At 37.8% G+C, this 20714-nt stretch overlaps 1 protein-coding gene across 1 annotated transcript in view; it reads right to left on the reverse strand.

Moving 5' to 3' along the window:
- IMPG1 (interphotoreceptor matrix proteoglycan 1) overlaps positions 1 to 20714 on the reverse strand; it is a 145608-nt gene that overhangs the window by 35303 nt on the left and 89591 nt on the right. Inside the window, exons 13-14 of the mRNA XM_077159437.1 lie at positions 11407 to 11927; positions 8693 to 8912 (exon numbers count right to left, since the gene is read on the reverse strand). Of these exons, the coding sequence (XP_077015552.1) occupies positions 8693 to 8912; positions 11407 to 11927 (741 nt within the window). The remainder of the gene's footprint in view (positions 1 to 8692; positions 8913 to 11406; positions 11928 to 20714) is intronic.

Below are 20714 nucleotides of genomic sequence, written 5' to 3' on the forward strand. Positions count from 1 at the left end.
TTTACAATTGCAACTAAAAGAATAAAATACCTAGGAATAAATTTAACTAAAGAGACAAAAAACCTATATAAAGAAAACTACAAAAAACTGTTAAAAGAAATCACAGAAGACCTAAATAGATGGAAGGGCATACCGTGTTCATGGATTGGAAGACTAAATATAGTTAAGATGTCAATCCTACCTAAACTGATTTACAGATTCAATGCAATACCAATCAAAATCCCAACAACTTATTTTTCAGAAATAGAGAAACCAATAAGCAAATTTATCTGGAAGGGCAGGGTGCCCCGAATTGCTAAAAACATCTTGAGAAAAAAAAACGAAGCTGGAGGTCTCGTGCTGCCGGACTTTAAGGCATATTATGAAGCCACAGTGGTCAAAACAGCATGGTATTGGCATAAAGATAGATATATCGACCAATGGAATCGAATAGAGTGCTCAGATATAGACCCTCTCATCTATGGACATTTGATCTTTGATCAGGCAGTCAAGCCAACTCACCTGGGACAGAACAGTCTCTTCAATAAATGGTGCCTAGAGAACTGGATATCCATATGCAAAAGAATGAAAGAAGACCCATCTCTCACACCCTATACAAAAGTTAACTCAAAATGGATCAAAGATCTAAACATTAGGTCTAAGACCATAAAACAGTTAGAGGAAAATGTTGGGAGATATCTTATGGATCTTACAACTGGAGGCGGTTTTATGGACCTTAAACCTAAAGCAAGAACACTGAAGAAGGAAACAAATAAATGGGAGCTCCTCAAAATTAAAAACTTTTGTGCATCAAAGAACTTCATCAAGAAAGTAGAAAGACAGCCTACACAATGGGAGACAATATTTGGAAATGATATATCAGATAAAGGTCTAGTATCCAGAATTTATAAAGAGATTGTTCATCTCAACAACAAAAAGACAGCCAACCCAATTACAAAATGGGAAAAAGACTTGAACAGACACCTATCAGAAGAGGAAATACAAATGGCCAAAAGGCACATGAAGAGATGCTCAATGTCCCTGGCCATTAGAGAAATGCAAATCAAAACCACAATGAGATATCATCTCACACCCACCAGAATGGCCATTATCAACAAAACAGAAAATGACAAGTGCTGGAGAGGATGCGGAGAAAGAGGCACACTTATCCACTGTTGGTGGGAATGTCAAATGGTGCAACCACTGTGGAAGGCAGTTTGGCGGTTCCTCAAAAAGCTGAATATAGAATTGCCATACGACCCAGCAATACCATTGCTGGGAATCTACTCAAAGGACTTAAGGGCAAAGACACAAACGGACATTTGCACACCAATGTTTATAGCAGCGTTATTTACAATTGCAAAGAGATGGAAACAGCCGAAATCTCCATCAACAGAAGAGTGGCTAAACAAACTGTGGTATATACATATGATGGAATACTATGCAGCTTTAAGACAGGATAAACTTATGAAGCATGTAATAACGTGGATGGACCTAGAGAACATTATGCTGAGTGAGTCTAGCCAAAAACTAAAGGACAAATACTGTATGGTCCCACTGATGTGAACAGACATTCGAGAATAAATTTGGAATGTGTCATTGGCAACAGAGTCCAGCAGGAGGTAGAAACAGGGTAAGATAATGGCCAATTGGAGTTGAAGGGATACAGACGGTGTAACAGGACTAGATACAAAAACTCAAAAATGGACAGCACAATAATACCTAATTGTAAAGTAATCATGTTAAAACACTGAATGAAGCTGCATCTGAGCTATAGGTTTTTGTTTTGTTTTGTTTTGATTTTACTATTATTACTTTTATTTTTTTCTCTATATCAACATTCTATATCTTTTTCGGTTATGTTGCTAGTTCTTCTAAACCGATGCAAATGTACTAAGAAATGATGATCATGCATCTATGTGAGGATGTTAAGAATTACTGATTGCATATGTAGAATGGTATGATTTCTAAATGTTGGGTTAATTTCTTTTTTTCCGTTAATTAAAAAAAAAAAAAAAGAGAAGGGGTAATTGGAGTTGAAGGGATACAGACTGTACAACGGGACTGGATATAAAAACTCAGAAATGGACAGCACTATACTACCCAATTGTAATGCAATTATGTTAAAACACTGAATGAAGCTGCACGTGAGGTATAGGTTTTTTGTTTTGTTTTTTTTTCTTTCTATTATTGTTTTAATTCTTATTCTGTTGTCTTTTTATTTCTTTTTCTAAATCGATGCAAATGTACTAAGAAATGATGAATATGCAACTATGCGATATTATTAAGAATTACTGATTGTACATGTAGAATGGAATGATTTCTAATTGCTTTGTTAATTCTTTTTTTAATTAATAAAAAAAAAATTCACTTTCTCACCAAAAAAAAAAAAAAGAAAAAAAAAAAGCCAAATAAGCCTCTAGCCAGCATTAGAACCTAGGAATGTCTTCCTCAGGGAGCTGGAAGCCATCTCTTTCAGATGTAATTGTCAAGGAAGACAAAGCCCCTGCCCACGCAGCCCAGTTTCCATGGGAGGATAGGAGTCTCACTTCAACAGGTGCCTGGCTCCACGTTGCAATGAAAAATATATTTTCCTCCTATGAAAAATTTATTTTTTCTTTGTTTAAAGGCAATTAGCAAACAAAGGTGACATTCCAAATTAGCAGTTGAATATGGGATGAGCTATATGTGACAAATACTGCAGTCAAGTTCTCTTCCTTGAGAACTAGCTGTCAGTTATCTTGAGAACATGTATGGAATGTGTTGCATCTGCTTGGCTGTATAAAAGGGTGTGATTTCTTTCTGTCTTTTCAAACTCTTTAGCAGATGGCCGATGAGGTGCAACACATTCTGGTTTAATGCTTATTCATATGATACATAAAATCAGGCAGGCCTCACATGGAGGCACCTGCGATAAGCCCCATGACAAGATTCTATTTCTAGGAAAGGCCCCACTTGCCAAGAAGACAAAATTTAAATTCAGCAGATCTTTATCAATGATGCAGCAAACATTCTTATTCATAAGCAACTACCTGCTCCTCACCTTGTAAGCGCCCCTCAGTAAAATAGAAACAAGGTAACAGAGAAATCAGGATTTAAGGGATGATTTTGATTACTGAATCATTATATAGATATTCCTTTTTGCATTCTTGTATACTGGAGTAGACGTAGGGAAATACCTGAAATTTCTAAATTGTAATCCAGCTGCCTTGCTCTGATAATGATTGTTTAGCCTTTATCTTCTACCCCTGTAATTGTTAAATCCTTGTGACTAACCTTTATTTGTACCCAGTTATCCAGTCTTTCAACTTTCGTCCTGTAATCACTAAAGACAGCCCCTAATGTTTATTAATGAAGGGTCTTGGGTCAGTCCACAACCAACCTATCCCAAATCCAAAGTTATCCTGATAACTGAGACTGGATCTAACCAAAGTGGGCCCACCTGACACACACAGTAGCTTAGATTATGTCACCTAAACCTCATTCCACCATTTTCTTTCTTTTTTTTTCTTAAAAATTCTTTCATTGATAAATCTTCACACACATACAGTCCATATATGGTATACAATCTGTGGCTCACAATATCATCACATAGTTGTATATTTATCACCATGATCATTTTTAACATTTGCATCACTCCAGAAAAAGAAAAAAAGAAAAAGAAAAAACCCATACATCCCATACTCCTTATCCCTCCCTCTCATTGACTACTGGTATTTCAATCTAACCATTTTTTATCCTGTATGCCCCCCCCATTATTTATTTATTTTCTTTATTCTTTCACTCATCTGTCCATATCCTGGATAAAAGGAGCATTAGACATAAGGTTTTCACAATTACACAGTCATATCGTAAAAGCTATTTCATTCTACAATTGTCTTCAAGAATCAAGGCTACCAGAACACAGCTCAACGGTTTCAGGTACTTAAAAAAGGATATCTATATAATGCATAAGAATAACCTCCAGGATAACCTCTTGACTCTGTTTGAAATCTCTCAGCCACTGAAATAATTAGATTAACTCTAACTTTGCCATGTCAAGTCATTATACTCATTATCCTAAAACCTGCCCATCTTTTGATACTATAAAACTCTCAGTTACCGTAGTTTGGGGAGACAGATATCAGGCCCTTGGATCATCTTTTTCCTTTGTTTCATGTGGTAAGAAACTCTCTCACCCTTTGAAACCCCAATGTCTCAGAAATGAATGATTTGTGTGCATGGGGCATTGAACCTCTGCATTAAATTGGTAACACTACCCTTTGCCTTTGGTGGAATAATTAAACAAGGATTCCTAGCTGCAGGCAAGGAAGCCCACCTAATTGGTAGTTATTCTTGTGCCTTCCTCCACTCCTTGTCTGTCCCTCCCTGCCTGCTCATGCCTTCTTCCTTACCTGCTTTTGGGTACTGATTGGCAAGGTGGCTTCTCACTATAAATAAAAGTTCTTTTGGACATTAGATTATCCATTTTGTCTCATTTCTCTCTTCCTCCTCTTGGTCAAGAAAGCTTTCTCAATCTCATAATGCTGGGTCCCAGCTCATCATGGTAGTTTTGTCCCATGTTGCCAGGGAGATTTATACCCCTAGGAGTCATGTCCCACATAGGAGGGAGGGCAGTGAGTTTACCTGCCAAGTTGGTTTAGAGAGAGAGGCCATATCTGAGCAACAAAAGTGGTTCTCTGGGGGTGGCTTAAAATTAGGCCTAATTGTGAGTAAGTTTAGTCTATCCTTTGCAGGAATAAGTTTCATAGGGGTGAACTCCAAGATTGAGGTCTCGGCCTATTGATTTGGTTGTCCCTACTGCTTGCAAGAATATCAGGGGTTCCCCAAATGGAGAAATTGAATCTTTTCTCCTTTCTCCCTAGTCCCCCAAGGGGACTTTGCAAATACTTCTTTATTCACTGCCCAAATTGCTCTGGAGTATATGAGGACATCACACTAACCTGGAGAAATCAACAAGATCTCACATCTTATTCAAGATTCCATGTACATATGATGTTCAACTAAACTGACGATACAAGTTAAATGCACTACCCAAAATATAAATTTCACACCAAATAAATATCTCTCCTTTTGGTGTCACACAGAAGTGGGAGTTTTAAAATACAGACCATATCGTCCTTTACACTATATTCTGATTTACCTGAGTCTTATTCAGATCAGCTTCATTCATATTTCTACTTGCAATGTGATCACTTTTTCAACTTTTAAAACAGTTGCTGTATGGGGTACTGCTGACTTTCATAGCTTCAGAGCTCTGAATCTGAATCTCAGGTGTCACATAAATACCCAAAGTTTCTGTTCATCTGTGCTTGGGGCCTGGTTTCAGTAGTCAGAATTTGTTAATTCCACAAGTTTGGAGCTTGGTTGAGCAAAGTCTTTGCAACTAGTAGAGTCTCTTTCCTTTCCCCATGTAGAACCCGCTTATAGTGCCCATGGGGAAGGCGTCTGCAATGCCGGAGACTTACAGTTCTGTGTGGGATCTCACCCATTCCAACCTTTCCCAACTGGTTTATGCTGTGTGACTGGTCACTGATATCCTTCCAGCAGTTGTTCTATACAGTTCCTGGCTATTTACTAGCTGCTCTGGAGGATGAACGAAATTCCACACCTCAATAAGCCACCATCTTGCTCTGCCTCCCTGCCATTTTCTTCAGAGGTTCTGTGACTAAGCATTGTAATCAATCTGCACACGCTTAATAATTAGATCACCTCTAATTACGTCATCTGGGGCCATTGCACTCATTATCTTAAAGCTGCCCAACTTTTACCCTAATAAAACTATCAGAATTACTACAGTTTGGGGAGGCAGATTTTGGGCTGCTAGGCCATCTGCTGTCCTATCACATGCCTAATAATGCACTCTTTCTCTTTGAAACCCTGGTGTCTATGGAATTGGTTATTGAGTGCGTTGAGCAAAAGAATCCATAGCCTTTACCCAGTAACATCAATCAGAACATTTCTTCACTTAGTTCTCCATTAGCCCTATATAAATTTCTCATTTCCATCCCCTCATTGGGGCTTCTTTGTACTTTCTGAATGGGATGCTATCCAATTCATGAATTGCTCAATAAAACAGTGAGATCCTAAACTGCACGAACAGTTTTTCTTTTAACAAACAATAAAACTTTTTCCTTCTATTCTAGTTTGTTGAGAAGTTTTCTGGTTTGGCAGGAAAGTTTGTTTTAAATTATATTTCCCCAACACTCACCACAACCATTTCTTGGCAGATTTCTTTCATTCATTTGTTCAATCATTCAGTCGTTCTATGAATTTTCAATGTATTAAAAACTCAGATTTTCTCACTCTCCAAGAATGAGTTATCAGTTCCCCTAAAAGCTGATTATAACATTTTAGTGCTTTTTGCAAAGTATCTCCCTTACAGATACTAAGAATGAGCATTCATTCATCCATTTAATAGGTATATTCATTCATCTTCACTGCTTCTATTCTACTGTCTCTCCTATCTTGAAGGTGTTTTGCGCTTGTGCAGGCTGAGGTTGGAGCCACCTGTGAAAGCACAGTTGATTTCCTATGTAGCCAAGAAGAGTGGCTATATCTATTTCCAGTCTTCCTCCCCCTCCCCTGCCCCATCACATTCCCCTATTGTTTCATCTTGAAAGGGACAAATTGGTCATGGGCATTCTACCACATAGTCTCCTGGGCAGCCTGGAGACATTCTTGGATAGCTCAGCTTAAGTTTGGTTATAGCATGGCCCTAAACTGAAGTTAGCACAATCTCTTTTCTACTGCTTTTGGATTCTTAGAAGAAAAGCTATGAAGCAGATTTCTATTCGCAAGAAATTTGTGATAATAATTTTCATTCCAGCCCCCCATACAAATACATTGTTACACCACTTTTCATTGTTCTCACTGTTGTTCCTGTGTAGGTGAAGGTTCACAAACTATTACTCGGTCAAGTTAACAATGATGATGCCATTGGGCATCCTCAATGTGTCAGGCAATATGCTAAGTGCTGTAAACGTTCTCTCAGTTACTTCTCACATTTATTACTATCTCCATTTTCCAATTCAGAAGTTGAGTTCAGAGAGTTAATTACATGCTACTATTAGCAAATAGGATTTGCATTCAGGACTTCAGATCCCCAAGGCCATTGCGATACTGGGTTTCTTGCTCATAGTCAGTGCCCCTTCTTCAAACTTGTCTGTGCAATGCCAGCTTCCTAGCCTCGTTCCAAGCGCTACTCAAGTGGCACCTACTCTGAGAAGCGTGTTCGCACAGGAGCACACTCAGCTTCTGAACCGGGTTCCTTACATCTGCCTTCCCATGCCTTTGGATGGGTCCCTCAGTAGACCCTCAGCAAATTGAAGGAAGAAAGGATGGAGGAGATTGGGCCTTACCCTTTACTGGATTCCTTGGCCCCATCTTGCCTATGCTTTTCATAGTCAATGCTTCCTGCTATCCTTATCAATTGACTGAGGAAACTGGTCTCTGGTCTTAACCGGCAGGAAGGCCCTGGATCCTTCTTGGTCTATGGGAGTTTTCCAGGGGAGAAGCAGAATTTTACTGGCATTTAGGGCATCTTTGATTTCTTAGGGGATCCAGAGTGCTTACTTAGTCATCCCTGTTTGGAGGTAAGCACTCCCAGGCTCAGCCAGCGCCTAAGGGCGCTCTGTCCTTTCAATGATCTTATTTACTAAGGTGCTCAGGCAATGTTTTAAAAAGTTGCTAGAAACCCAGATCTGTCAAAGGTAAATACCGCCCAACTGAGCCTTTTGGTTTGCATTTTGCCCAAGGCCTTTTCCCTCTGCTTTCACTTTTAGTCTAAAGTGGGTGTTTAAGATTCACTTCCCTAACTCATAGCCAATTAGAAAGCTTTGTTTTGAAACTGAATACAAAGTCTCTTTGTCAGTCAGTCTAGAGCCTTCCCCCTTGCATTCCAGAGAATTAAAAACAAAACAAAACAAAACAAACATAAAACTTCTTTCAATTGGTAAGAAAATGGAATTTTGAAACTAATGGCAGAAACAATTCCCAATTTGGGCATAGTTGGTTATATTAGTCCTTATTATCAGAACAGATGTTATTATCAGAACAAATGTCTGCTTTCTACTATGTAGCTTTGGGCTGAGTCCTCATATCTTTAGGCTTTCTCCACATGGAGCTTTTCTTTCTTTTAATTTGCATAGGGAAAGTAATCTAGGCAGTACAACTGGGAAGGGAAATTATATTCTTCTTTCTATGGTGATGGTAAAATGACCTTTTTTCCAGATTTGAATTCTCATCTAATGACTATTTTTCTTTCCTCAGGATGCTGTCAGCTTCATCCAAAATTGTGTTTTAAGAAACTATTCTGATACGTGATTGGAAGTTTTCTTAGGATCTGTCTGTGGTTGCAGTTCACTGAGAAACTGCTTTTGACTTCTCGCAGAATGTAGATTAGTTTGGCTGTGGGCTACAGTTTTTAAAGCACATATCTTATGCACAACAGAAATTTGGTTCTGAGGGGGGGAAATTAAAGCTCACAGATTGTGAAACAAGAGGCATGCTCCCTCTTTGCTTTCTGATATAGGAAAACTTCAACTTGCATATTTTTGGACCTTACCTTTCTAATAAAGTGATCCATAGTTTCAGAAAGGTCATTTTATCAAGCGTGTTTCCAATTTGATTTTCATTAACTGGAAGTCGAAGTACTTGCTCAAAACAACAACAAGAAAAACAGAAAACCACCTCCTGGGTGCGATTCTTTTACCTGGCTCAAGGTCGAGGGAATAGCTGTCTATTTCCATATCAAACTGCTGGGCTGCCGCAGAACGAAAATCCTCCAAGACTCTGTGCACAGCCTTGGTGAGATTATAGGGCACCGACTTAGCAAACCTCATTTTGCTATTGACGATTACACTCCCATTTCTGAAGTTCAGTATTTCGAGTTGCTTAAATCCTGTAAGATTGGATCGTAAATATGGAACCAGCTGCAAAATAAAAGATGGTTTATTCTTAACTGTATTCTAAATCCTCAGTGCTGCGAATTCCATTTATGCTCACTTTTCATTATCTGAGGCATAAATTTCACTTCCTTTTTATTGTTTTTATTTTTGTTTTCGGCTTTAATGTGAGACCACAGCACCACTATTTAATGATCTATTTGTGGTTATTATGTACCACATATCCACTTTCTTTCTGTGTATCAAGTTGGATAGGCAGCTTCATGATGAAATATGAGGAACAGAGGATTAAACAAACAAACAAACAAAACCAGACCAATGCTATCAGCAAAGGTAGAATGCTGGGTTCAATTATTTAAAGAAAAGTCCAGGTAAATAAAAATATGCTACAAACTGAGCCTAGAGGCATACTGACCTTCTCCTTTGTAAATGGGACATCTACTTGGAAGTAACCAATATGAAATGACCCACTGAAATAAACAACAGCCTAAACATCAGCTTGTCTGCCTATGAAGGATATTTTTCACTGTCAACACAGATGTGGTTCTTTGGAAATACAGAGAACCGGCAATCAGGAGACTTGGGTACCAGTCTTGAAACTGTCCCTCACTAGCCGTGTGAACTTCATCAAACCATGTAACCACTGTTATACCTCAGTATCCTTATCTGAATTATGAGAGAAGAGAAAAAGTGGTTCCCTCGGGTCCCTTTCCAAACTATTATTTAAGAATCTCAAAAGTGTGCCCCAGGACATTTTCCTTCAGATTACCATACCTACTTCTTGTGACCTATGGTCATCCTTGAAGTCATTTTTTTCAGAAATATTTGAAATTCAATGATGTGTGCCTTGTTTTGGCCCTGAGAGTTAGTATTGGTATTCATGAACCACTCACCCATGATTCCAAAGAGCACAAAGAGGCAAGTTGCAATTTCTCAGACTTGATTCAGACCTCCTTTCTCTTTGCTCCTGTCCCCACCCCACCTTCTGACTCTGTGACTCCAAAGCACATTCTGGTATCTCCTCAGAAGTTTCTTGTGAAAATTAAGGTGACATTTTATATAAAGTATGGGAATTATTTCAATCATTTCTCCCTGACTACTTTTTACTTTGCCTTGGCTCATTCCTCTTCCTTTAGCATTACTTTGTTTTCTGGTGGGACTCTCAGTCTTTACCTTGTATGTAGATTACTAGGTGCTCTCTTCCCCTAAATCCATTCTCCTCTTCTTCATGGGAAAGAGGTCACTTAGCTAGAGACCACACTTTCCAGACCCCCTTGTAGCAAGCTATGGACATATGACTAGCTACCCCCAATGGAATATAATTAGGAGTGATGTGGGAAACTATGGGATCCCTTGCATTCAAGAAAATTTAATGCCCTAGGCTTCATTTCTTTGCCTCTTCTTAAAGTACCAGTGACTTGTTTTTGACTAATTTTGACCATGCCCATGAGGGCAACATGTTTGAGGTTGACAAAGCTACAGGATGGAAAGAATGTGGGTCCCTGGATGATGTTATAGAGCAGAGCTGTCCCACACCATCAGATGAAAGAAAAATAAACTTGTGTCTTATTTAATCCATTGTATTCTTGGTCTCATCGTTATATATTATTTTCTACTCTAATTAATTCTGGACCAGGTTTACCGGAATTCTGTTTACTGAAACTGTCCAAATATCTGCTAACCCTGCTGTGGAAGTGGAAAGATGGTACAGATAAGATCTGCCCTTAAATCAAATGTTCCCTGGAAGAAATTTTTTTATGTGGATTTAACTTATATGACTCACAAAAAATTTTCTACTTCCAACTCTGCAGTATGTGTGATATGCACAACATAATAGACTGAAATTGGCTGTGACTTCATTGTGGTATCACATATTTCAATATTTCTTATAGTATATGTAAAAACAAACAAAACATGTGAGTTGTGGGGGGGGGTGGATTTTATTATTCAAAATATATGCATCATGACCGTCTTCAGAGTCCTCTGTTAGGGATCAGCGATGATAAATTATTTAGTCTTTTTTTTTTCAATTTTACAAGAACTTAAGGGGAACTGAAGAAGGAGCTCCTTACCCCTGAACTCTCTGCAACATTTGGACAGGACTATTCTAGCTTTATACTGCTTTTTCAGATGGCTAAAAGCAGCTCGTGGCATTGCATCTTAAGAAACGTCCACTCACACTGTTTTTAGATTCCAAGTTATGTATCCAAGTGACTATGTATTATTTCTGGGTAAATTAAGTTAGGAAGGACTATCATGAAAAGATTTTAGATATAAGTTTATTCTCATCAGATTGGGCAGCAATCTGTCCATATGTCCATCATGGAGCCCACTTGCCAGGATGAATCAGAATCCATCTCAACATTCTAGCTGAATTCCATGGGCAACAGCTGTCTCAGAGTCTTGTTTCTTCTAACCCATCTGGCTTAGAACAGCCAGTGATTATATTATAAAGTAACAACGATAACAAAAAAAAAGCAAAGAAGAGCCTGAGAGAGAAGTGAAAGCAGAGCCCACTCACCAACTGTGTAAACTGTAGCTCCAGTGCTTGGTACTCCAGAGAGCTCTTGTTGAACAGGTTGTTAGAGAAAGGCATGTTAGCCACACGTAGACTGAAGAACACGATCAGCTCTTGGCCCTTGGTAGTGCTGGTCACAGGGCTAGCGGTGAAAACCTGTAAAGCTGGGACAGCAGTGGTATTTTCCAGGAAATGATCTGGGGAAGAAACATAGCCACTGTGTCCTAGAACCTCAGATGAGGCAAGAGTGTTGGACAGATCCATTTCATCCAGGTCTCTGGCCATATCCTGGCTGCCTGTTCTCCTGCTTTTGTCTGAAGGTGCAGGAGAATGTGAAATTTCCAAAGCAGATTGGCTGATGACAGATTTGGTGGGAATTGTTGCCCCAGGAATCAGTGCTGTTGTGTCAATGGACATTATGTCTCTCGCATTTTGATCAGTCAGAGAGAAGAGTGATCCAGTAAAGAAAGGTAGAGCTTTTGATGGGGAAATAGAGACCGGAGTCAAGGGAGACCAAGAACTGTCTATAGAGGAAGGTCCTGAGATCAATTTCATTATGTCCAGATATTCCCCAAAGAAAAGAAAGAGAAAAAGAAGATACAAGGTTAGGGGTGACTTTAAAAAACACTAGGAATTTATAGTGGTCATTTTAATGGTCATATTTTAAAATATAAGACATCGGTAGAGAAATGGCAAGCAGCCCTGTTTCTGAAGCTAGGGAGTCAGAGAGTGAACCTCTGGGCCCCAGTTTTACTCAGGCCCAATCTTTCTGGATAGAGGAGACTAAAAGAGCATGAGCTGCCTAACATTGCTGGAACTGCTGCCAAGCCAGACACAGCATATTTGGGAACCAGATGGTACAAACTGACAAGGTCACCAGGTGGTGCCAGCTGCAGCTGGCATTGGGATAGATTTGGATCACACACAGCCACCTGAAACTTCCAGTTTAGCTAGCTGTGTAGTTTTGGCCTGGCCATTTCATTTGCCTACAAGTAATGCAACCCTTCATCATATGCAACCAAAGGTTTGGATCCATTTTTCACATTTTGGTAGTTTTACTACTTAAATTTACACTATGCTTTTCCAAAATTGCATAATATAATTTAATAACCTGGCAATTTGCAGAATGACATTTGTGTGTAAAAATGTGGGTGACACATGTATTTGAACTTTATATTCATCATACAACTTGCTAAATATTTGATTATATTTTTGTTACACTTTTGCATCATTCTCTGATAATTTCTTCCACCGTTTTGCATTGCTTTCTTGGATGAGCATACTTTAAACTGCTGAAGTCCTCTTCCTTTCTGGTGCAAAATTAAAATAAACAGTATTTATGAGCTAAAAAAGTGGTTATAAGAAGCTTTCATATGAAAAAGATTGGTGGATTATTAAAATACTCCAATAACCTAAATTCAGAGCCACTGAATATATTTAAGGCATCAGGTAGCTCATAGCAGTGTGCTTCCTATGATTATTTCAGTCACATTTTGGCAAATATGTGGGAAAGCTCTGTTGAAATCCAAATGCTAAGCATGATAATGGACTGTCTGGTAGCAGATATAACTTTTGGATTCTATATCAGATAATTTACTATATAGCATGCTCACCAAAACTGAAGCTCTGAAATGTGAAATCATATAAGTTTTATTACTTTCTTAAAATAAATCTTGCCTGTTTGTGAGTTCTCCCCAAATTTCAGAGAAGCACCCTAATTTCTCTCACCTGGGGAAGGCACCTAGGTGTGTCTACCCACAATTCTTTCAATTGCCAGAAATGATATTTTCTAACATCCAGGATCTACTGGTAGTTTTATTCAACTCTTCAAGGTAGGATTAGGGATGAGTAAAGTCAAGCGTTAGCAGTGATTTCATTTGACTTCTTCATGTCATGGGAAAATGGCATTTGGAACCCTATTCTCTGTGCTACTACAGATAATGAGGGTGGGTGTCTGACATGAGAAATACAATGATGGTTGCATTTATTCTGCTCCTGGGTCAGCATCTCATTATTCACACCTTTCTCACTGTATAGACTTTAATCAGTTTAAAATAGACTGCTGCATACCTATTAGAGCTTGCCAAACCCCAACCAAAACATTCCTGCCAATCTCAAAGAACACCTAGGGGGTTATATAAGATTCTACAAAGATTCCATGCATTAGGGTAACTTTCTAGAAACCTACACTTTCCAGATGGGTCCCTGGACTAGATAAGTCCTGAAATGCAGAAGGGTCAGCCTTTCCAGAACATCAGGTAGTTCCATCCCCTATTTCATATTATCAACATCCCCTTCCAACATGAAAAAGTTAGAATGGGCATAGCCCAAATACCCCTAAGGAGTGGGAGAAAGATCAAAGGTGATGGTGGAGTTACACAGAGAAGGTTGGGCTTAACAAATGAGTATGAGTGCTGAATCATTATATTGATATTTCTTTTAGTCTCCCATACCTCAGAGCAGCTAGAAGTAAAAACCTAAAATTGTGGAATTGTAACTGATACCAAACTCTGAAATCTATGCTATAACTAATTGTTGCGATGTACTTTGAAATTTATTGCTTTTCTGTATATATGCTATTTATCACAAAAAAAGAAGAAAAAAGAGAGAAAGAGGAGTATAACAGAGAAGATAGGATTTGACAAATGAGCATGACTGCTGAATCATTGTATTGATATTTCTTAGTCTCCAGTGTCTTGGAGCAGCTAGAAGAAAAAATGAAAAATAGTGAGACTGTAATCCATACCAAACTTTAAAATCTGTTCTACAACTACTTGTTAAAATGTATTTGGAAATTTATTGCTTTTTTTATATATATTTCACAATTAAAAAAAATTAAAAAACCCCTAAAATTGTGGAATTAGAACTCATACCAAACTCTGAAACCTGTTCTACAACTAATTGTTGTGATATGCTTTACAATTTATTGCTTTTTTGAGTATATGTTATTTTTCAGAAAAAAGAAACAAAAGTCTATTGTGATGATAAATGCACAGCTATATGATGAGATTATGAACCACTGATTGTACATCTTGGATGACTGCATAGTATGTGAATATATAATATATATCAATAAAAAACTAAAAATTAAAAAAAAAGGCTGTCGCATTATGCCAATGAACAATAGAAGTGAATTTCTAATCCCTTCTCTTTGGGCATTTTGACATTAATCTTCTGTATTCACAATAAACATATGGGGTTTAGTTCATAAAATAAATAAATCATAAAAATAATAAAATAAATAATAAAAAATGATTTATTTCATTTATTAGCTATTTAAATATTTCTATTTAAATATAAGGTTGCCAAATAAAATACAAGATGTCCACTGGGTATTCTTATACCAAAAAATTTTCGTTGTTTTGCTCGGCTGGATTTTGTCCCCCCAAAAAGAAATGTTCAGATCCTATCTCTTGGTGTGTATGCATAAAACCGTGCTTGGAAATAGGGTCTTTGCAGATGTAATCGAGATAAGATCGAGAGGATTGTCGAAGACGGCACAGTAGGGAGATCCAAGACTAAGTCCTTCCACCAAAAAAAAAAAATTAAACAAGCAGAAATGGTCTGAAACAATTATTTTGAAACTCCAGAGGCCAGAGTACTGTACAGCATCCAAAGAAGAGTGGGAGGAAGAGGCTAATAAATTACGGTAATGAATAATAAATTGCTATCTCTACAGGGTGACGACCAGCAACCAATCCCCACTCTTGCAGCAGGTTGCCATGGGGTCCAGACCTTGGCTGACTCACTGGTGACAGAAAAGGACTTAAAAATCCTATTCCCCAAACACAAGGGTGGGCCCAGATGATCACAGCTTTTGATTAGCGAATTCGAATCATTGGGAGCCTGGCTCAGAGTGAGGTCATTGTTTTAGCTCACCAGACAGAGGATGTGGCTGTCAATCCACCTTCCTTTACAGGGTCAACAGTGGTGAAGACTTAAGGACACAGCCCTTCTCCAGGGCTGTGGGGTCAGTTAGTGGAAGGGCTGCATTTGCTGGGCAGGCTGGGAAAGCTCACCTTTGGGGAGCCATAGGAGAAGCTCTGGACACCTTTCCTGTGCCCTCCCCAGGACCTTTTGGAGCCAGCTGATTCCTGTGTGTGGGTTCCTGGTCTAGTCTGAGCTGGGAAAGCCCGACTTGAGAAGGTTCTGGTGTGCCTCCCCTACCACAATGTGCCCTTTAGGCAGAAGCAGCTTGAGACAACGAAAGGTGAGTAAGAAACTATAAAGGTGAATGGTCTGGGGCAAAGACCTGTTGGCATCAAACACCAGGAGACGGAGATCTGTCTCCTTCTCTTATGAAACATATTGGACAACCAAAATTCTGTAAACAGGGGAACTCCAAAACAACTTACAAGCAAAACTCCAAGACAAGATGGAGGACTGGAAAGACAGGGAAAACCCTACACCCTGCATTCACCTTGGGCAGACCTTCCTGATAGGAGGGCTGAAGCTTTAGAAAATCTCTATCACTACCTGGTTACAAAATCAGAAAAGAGACATCTCAGGAAATAAATCCCAGAGTTAACACTTTAAAATACTAAAATGTACAATGTGCAACAAAAGAGTACAAGACAAATAGAGAAACAGGAAATGATGGTCCAACCAAAGAAAAGAGAAAAAAAATTCCAAAACACCAAAAACAAACAACAACAACAACAACAACAAAAAAGAGAATGAAAAACAAACCAAATAAAGCCTTTAAAAAAATTGTCTTAAAAATGCTCAAGGAGATGAAGAAAAAAATACAGAGAAAGAACTAAAGGACATCAAGAAGACAGTGAATGAGCAATATGAGTCTCAGTAAAGAGATAGAAAATTTAAAAAGAAATTAAACAGAACTCCTGGAGTTGAAGACCAAATAACTGAAATGAAAAACTCATGGTTGGGGGCGGGGGGGTCAACAGCAGATTGGAGCTGGCAGACAAAAGAATCAGTGAACTTGAAAGTAAGACACTTGAAATTAGTCAGGCTGGGGAACAAAAAGAAAAATGAAGTAGTAAAAGTGAAAATAGCTTAAGCCACCTCTGGGATACCATCAAGTGTACCAATATACGCATTGTGGGAGTTTCAGAAGAAGAGAAAGAGACAGGGGCAGAAGAAATGGTCAAAGGCATTATGTGAATATTCACATCCAAGAAGTTCAGAGAACATCCAACAGGATAATCATGGAGATAAGTATATCCTTTGTGCTGGTTTGAAGTTATGTGCCCCAGAAAAGGTTGTGTTCTTTTAATTGATTCTTGTGGGTACACCTGTTGTGGGTGGGAACTTTTGATTAGGTGTTTTCAATTGAGATGTGACCCACTCAATTCACATAGGCTTCGATCCCTTATTGGAGTCCTTTATGAAAGGATAAAGAGAAGGAAAACCCAGACAGAGTAGAGAGAGAAATACCCACAGACACTTAGAGGAAAGCCCTCAGAGTTGCTCAGAGAGCCACTGAAACCAGCAGCTGAAAGCAACAAAACCTGGGAACCTCGCTTTCTGACAGAGAAACCCCAGATGCCAGAGGTCTTTCTTCAGGAAAGGTATCATCCTATGGATACCTTAATTGGGATATTTTCATGGCCTTAGAACTGTAAATTTGTAAACTAATAAATTCCCATTGTAAAAGGCAATCCATTTCTGGTATATTGAACTCCAGCAGCTTTATCATATATTGATCACATTATCAAATGCAAGGGAAAAGGAGAGAGCTGTGAAAGTTGCAATAGAAAAACATGTTATGTACAAGGAAGTCCCAATAAGATTGAGCGCTGATTTCTCATCAGAAACCATGGAGACAAGAAGGCAGTAGGTTGAAATACTTAAAGTGCTGAAAGAAGACAACTGCCTGCCAAGAATTTGATGTCTGGTGAGACTTTCTTTCAAAAATGAAGGAGAGATTAAAATATTCTCAGAAAAACAAAAACTGAGGGAGTTCATTACCATTAGATCCGTCCTACAAACAGTGTTAAAGGGAGCTCTGGAGACTGAAAGGAAAAAGCCCTAGACAGTAGTTTACAGCAACATAAAGAAATAAAACTCTGAGGTAAAGGTAATCACTTGGGTAATAATAAATTCCAGTAGTGCTGTAGAATATTGTTTGGTATGTAACTCCACTTCTTACTTCATATAGGTGCTTAAATGTAAATGCGTAATGAGTAGATTAATTAATGTTTTTGGACATAAAATATACAAAGAAATAAGTGGTAGCAAGTACAAAAAAAAAAGTAGCACTACTGAAGTTAATTTGTGTATCAAACCAAATATTATCACTGTATATTTAGGATGTTAAATTTTAACCCCAGGGTAATCACAAGGAAAACAGATGAAAAGCATATCCAGATAGAAATAAAAAGGTACTCAATATGTTGTAACATAAATATCAAATAAATACAAAAGTAGGCATTAATGGATGTGAGGGACAAAAAGATATAAGACATGCAAAGGCTAAATAGTAAAATGACAGAACAAAATCCTATATTATCAGAATGACTTTAAATGTAAGTGGATTAATCTCTCCAGTCAAAAGCCAGATATTGGCAGAATGGATAAAGAAGCATGACCCAACCATATGCTGTCTGCACGAGATACCTTAAATTCAAAGACATAAGCACTTTGAAAATGAAAGGATTAAAAAATTTTCTACCATGCAAATAGGAAGAGAAGAGCTGAGGTAACTATGTTAATATCAGATAAAATGAACTCTAAGTCAAAAACAGTTATGAAGGACAAAGATGGTCATTATATACTGATAAAGAGGGCAATTTAACAGGAAGATGTAATTAAGTATAAACATATATGCACCTAACAGTAGAGCCCAAAAATATACAAAGCAAATACTTACAGCCTTAAGAGAGAAATTGATGGTTCTACATTAATATTTGGAGACTTTAACATACCACTTTCAATAGTGGATAGAACATTTAATCAGAAGATCAATAAGGAAGTACAGGATTTGAATGATACACTAAAACAGTTAGACCTAACAGACATACATAGAACATTTCACCCAGCAAAAAGCAGAATAGCTCTATTTCTAGGTTCTCTGTTCTTGTTCTACATTTCAATCTCTTTGCCAGTACCACACAGTTTTGAATACTGCAGCTATGTAATAAGTCTTGAAATCAGGAAGACTAATTCCTTCTGCTTTCTTCTTCTTCTTTTTTTTTTTTTCAAAATTGCTTTAGCTATGTTAGTTTCTTTTGTTTTCATATAAATTAAAAAACGAATATAATCTATATCTCCAAAAAGCTTTTCAGGATGTTTTGGTTTGCTAAAGCTGGAAATGCAATATAATATAATTGCTGGAATGCAATATAACAGAAACCGATTGAATTTTACAAAGGGGATTTATTAAGCTACAAATTCACAGTTCTATGGCCATGAAAATGCCCAAATTAAGGCACCAACAAGGGGATACCTTCTTGGAGGAAAGGCGGCTGGCATCCAGGGTTCCTCTGCCACATGGGAAGGTACATGGTGACGTCTGCTGATTCTTCTCGCCAAAATGTCTCTGTGGGCATTTCCTTTTATCTCAGCTTCACCAGGCTCCTGTGTGTCCTTCTGGCTTCCCTGGGGCACTTTATTTGTTAGCTTTTCTAAACTCTTTGTGTTCTCTTAAAGGACTATAGCAAGCGGATCAAGACCCACCTTGAATGGGCGGGGTCACATCTCCATGGAAACAACTTACTCAAAAGACCCCACCCAAGAATAGGTCTGCCCTCACAAAATGGATTACGTTTATTAAAAGATAAACAGTCCTGGGGTACATAACAGATTCAAACCAGCACACAGGATTTTTTAGGTATTGCAAAAAACCTGTACATCAATTTGTGGGAGAATTGACATCTTTATTATGTTAAATTTACCAATCTATGAAGATGAGTATGTCTCTCTATTGATTTATATCTGCTTTGATTTGTTTCAACAATGTTTTGTAGTTTTCATCATATAAGTGCCATACATATTTGTTAGATTTACGTGGAAAGATTTCATTTTTTGTGTGATTGTAAATGGTTTTGTGTTTTTAATTTTAGTGTTCATGTATTCATTACTGGCATATGGAAGCAAAGTTGATTTTTGTATGCTTATCATATATCCTATGAACTCATTTATCAGTTTTCTTAGTAGATTTCTTATTGTAGATTTCTTGGGATTTTCTACATAGCTGATCTTGACATCTGCAAATTGGGGTATTTTATTTCTTTCTTTCTGGTCTGTATACCTTTTATTTCATTTTCTTGCCTTATTGAACTGTCAGGAATACCAGCACTATGTAGAGTAGAATGGGTAAGAGAGGATATCCTTGCCTTGTCCTGAGTTTTTAGAGAGAAAGCTTTCAGTCTTTCATGATTAAGTAAAATGTTATTTGTAGATTTTTGTGGGTGTTCTTTATCAAGTTGAGGGAATACTGTAAACAACACTACCCACAAAAATTTGACAACTTAGCTAAAATGGACCATTTGTTCAAAAGCCACAAATCACCACAACTCACTAAAATATAAAAGATAACTTGAAATATTAAGGAAATTGAATTTGTAATTTTAAAGCTCCCAAAAAGAAAGTTCCAGGCCCAGTTGGTTTCACTGGAGAGGTCTATCAAAACATGTAACAAGAATTACGTTATTCCACTTTTCTTGAGCGTTTTTAAAGTACCATGAACGGGTGTTGAATTTTGTCAATGGCTTTTCTGCATCAGTTGATATGATCATATAATTTTTTATTTTTCGCCTATTAATTTCATGCATTACATTGATTGATTTTCAAATATTGAACCAGTCTTGCACCCTTGGAATAAACTTCACTTGGTTCTGATTATTTTTTTATATTGCTGAACTCCATGTGCTAATATTGTGTTAAGAATGCTTGCATCTATATTCATGAGAGATATTGGTCTATTTTTTGTTGTTGCTACCTTTCTTGTCTGGTTTCGATATCAGCGTAGTATTAGCTTCATAAAATAACTGACAAATGTCTCCTCCTCATCTGTTTTCTAATGTAATTCTTGTTACATGTTTTGATAGACCTCTCCAGTGAAACCAACTGGGCCTGGAACTTTCTTTTTGGGAGCTTTAAAATTACAAATTCAATTTCCTTAATATTTCAAGTTATCTTTTATATTTTAGTGAGTTGTGGTGATTTGTGGCTTTTGAACAAATGGTCCATTTTAGCTAAGTTGTCAAATTTTTGTGGGTAGTGTTGTTTACAGTATTCCCTCATTATCTTTTTTATGTCTGCAAGGTCCCTAGCACTATTTCCTTTTCCATTCTGGTGTATTGGTAATTTGTGTATTCTGTTTTTCCTTCATCAATATTGCTAGAGGT

The sequence above is a fragment of the Tamandua tetradactyla genome, chromosome 5 (assembly GCF_023851605.1).
Source record: "Tamandua tetradactyla isolate mTamTet1 chromosome 5, mTamTet1.pri, whole genome shotgun sequence".
Lineage (NCBI taxonomy): Eukaryota > Metazoa > Chordata > Mammalia > Pilosa > Myrmecophagidae > Tamandua > Tamandua tetradactyla.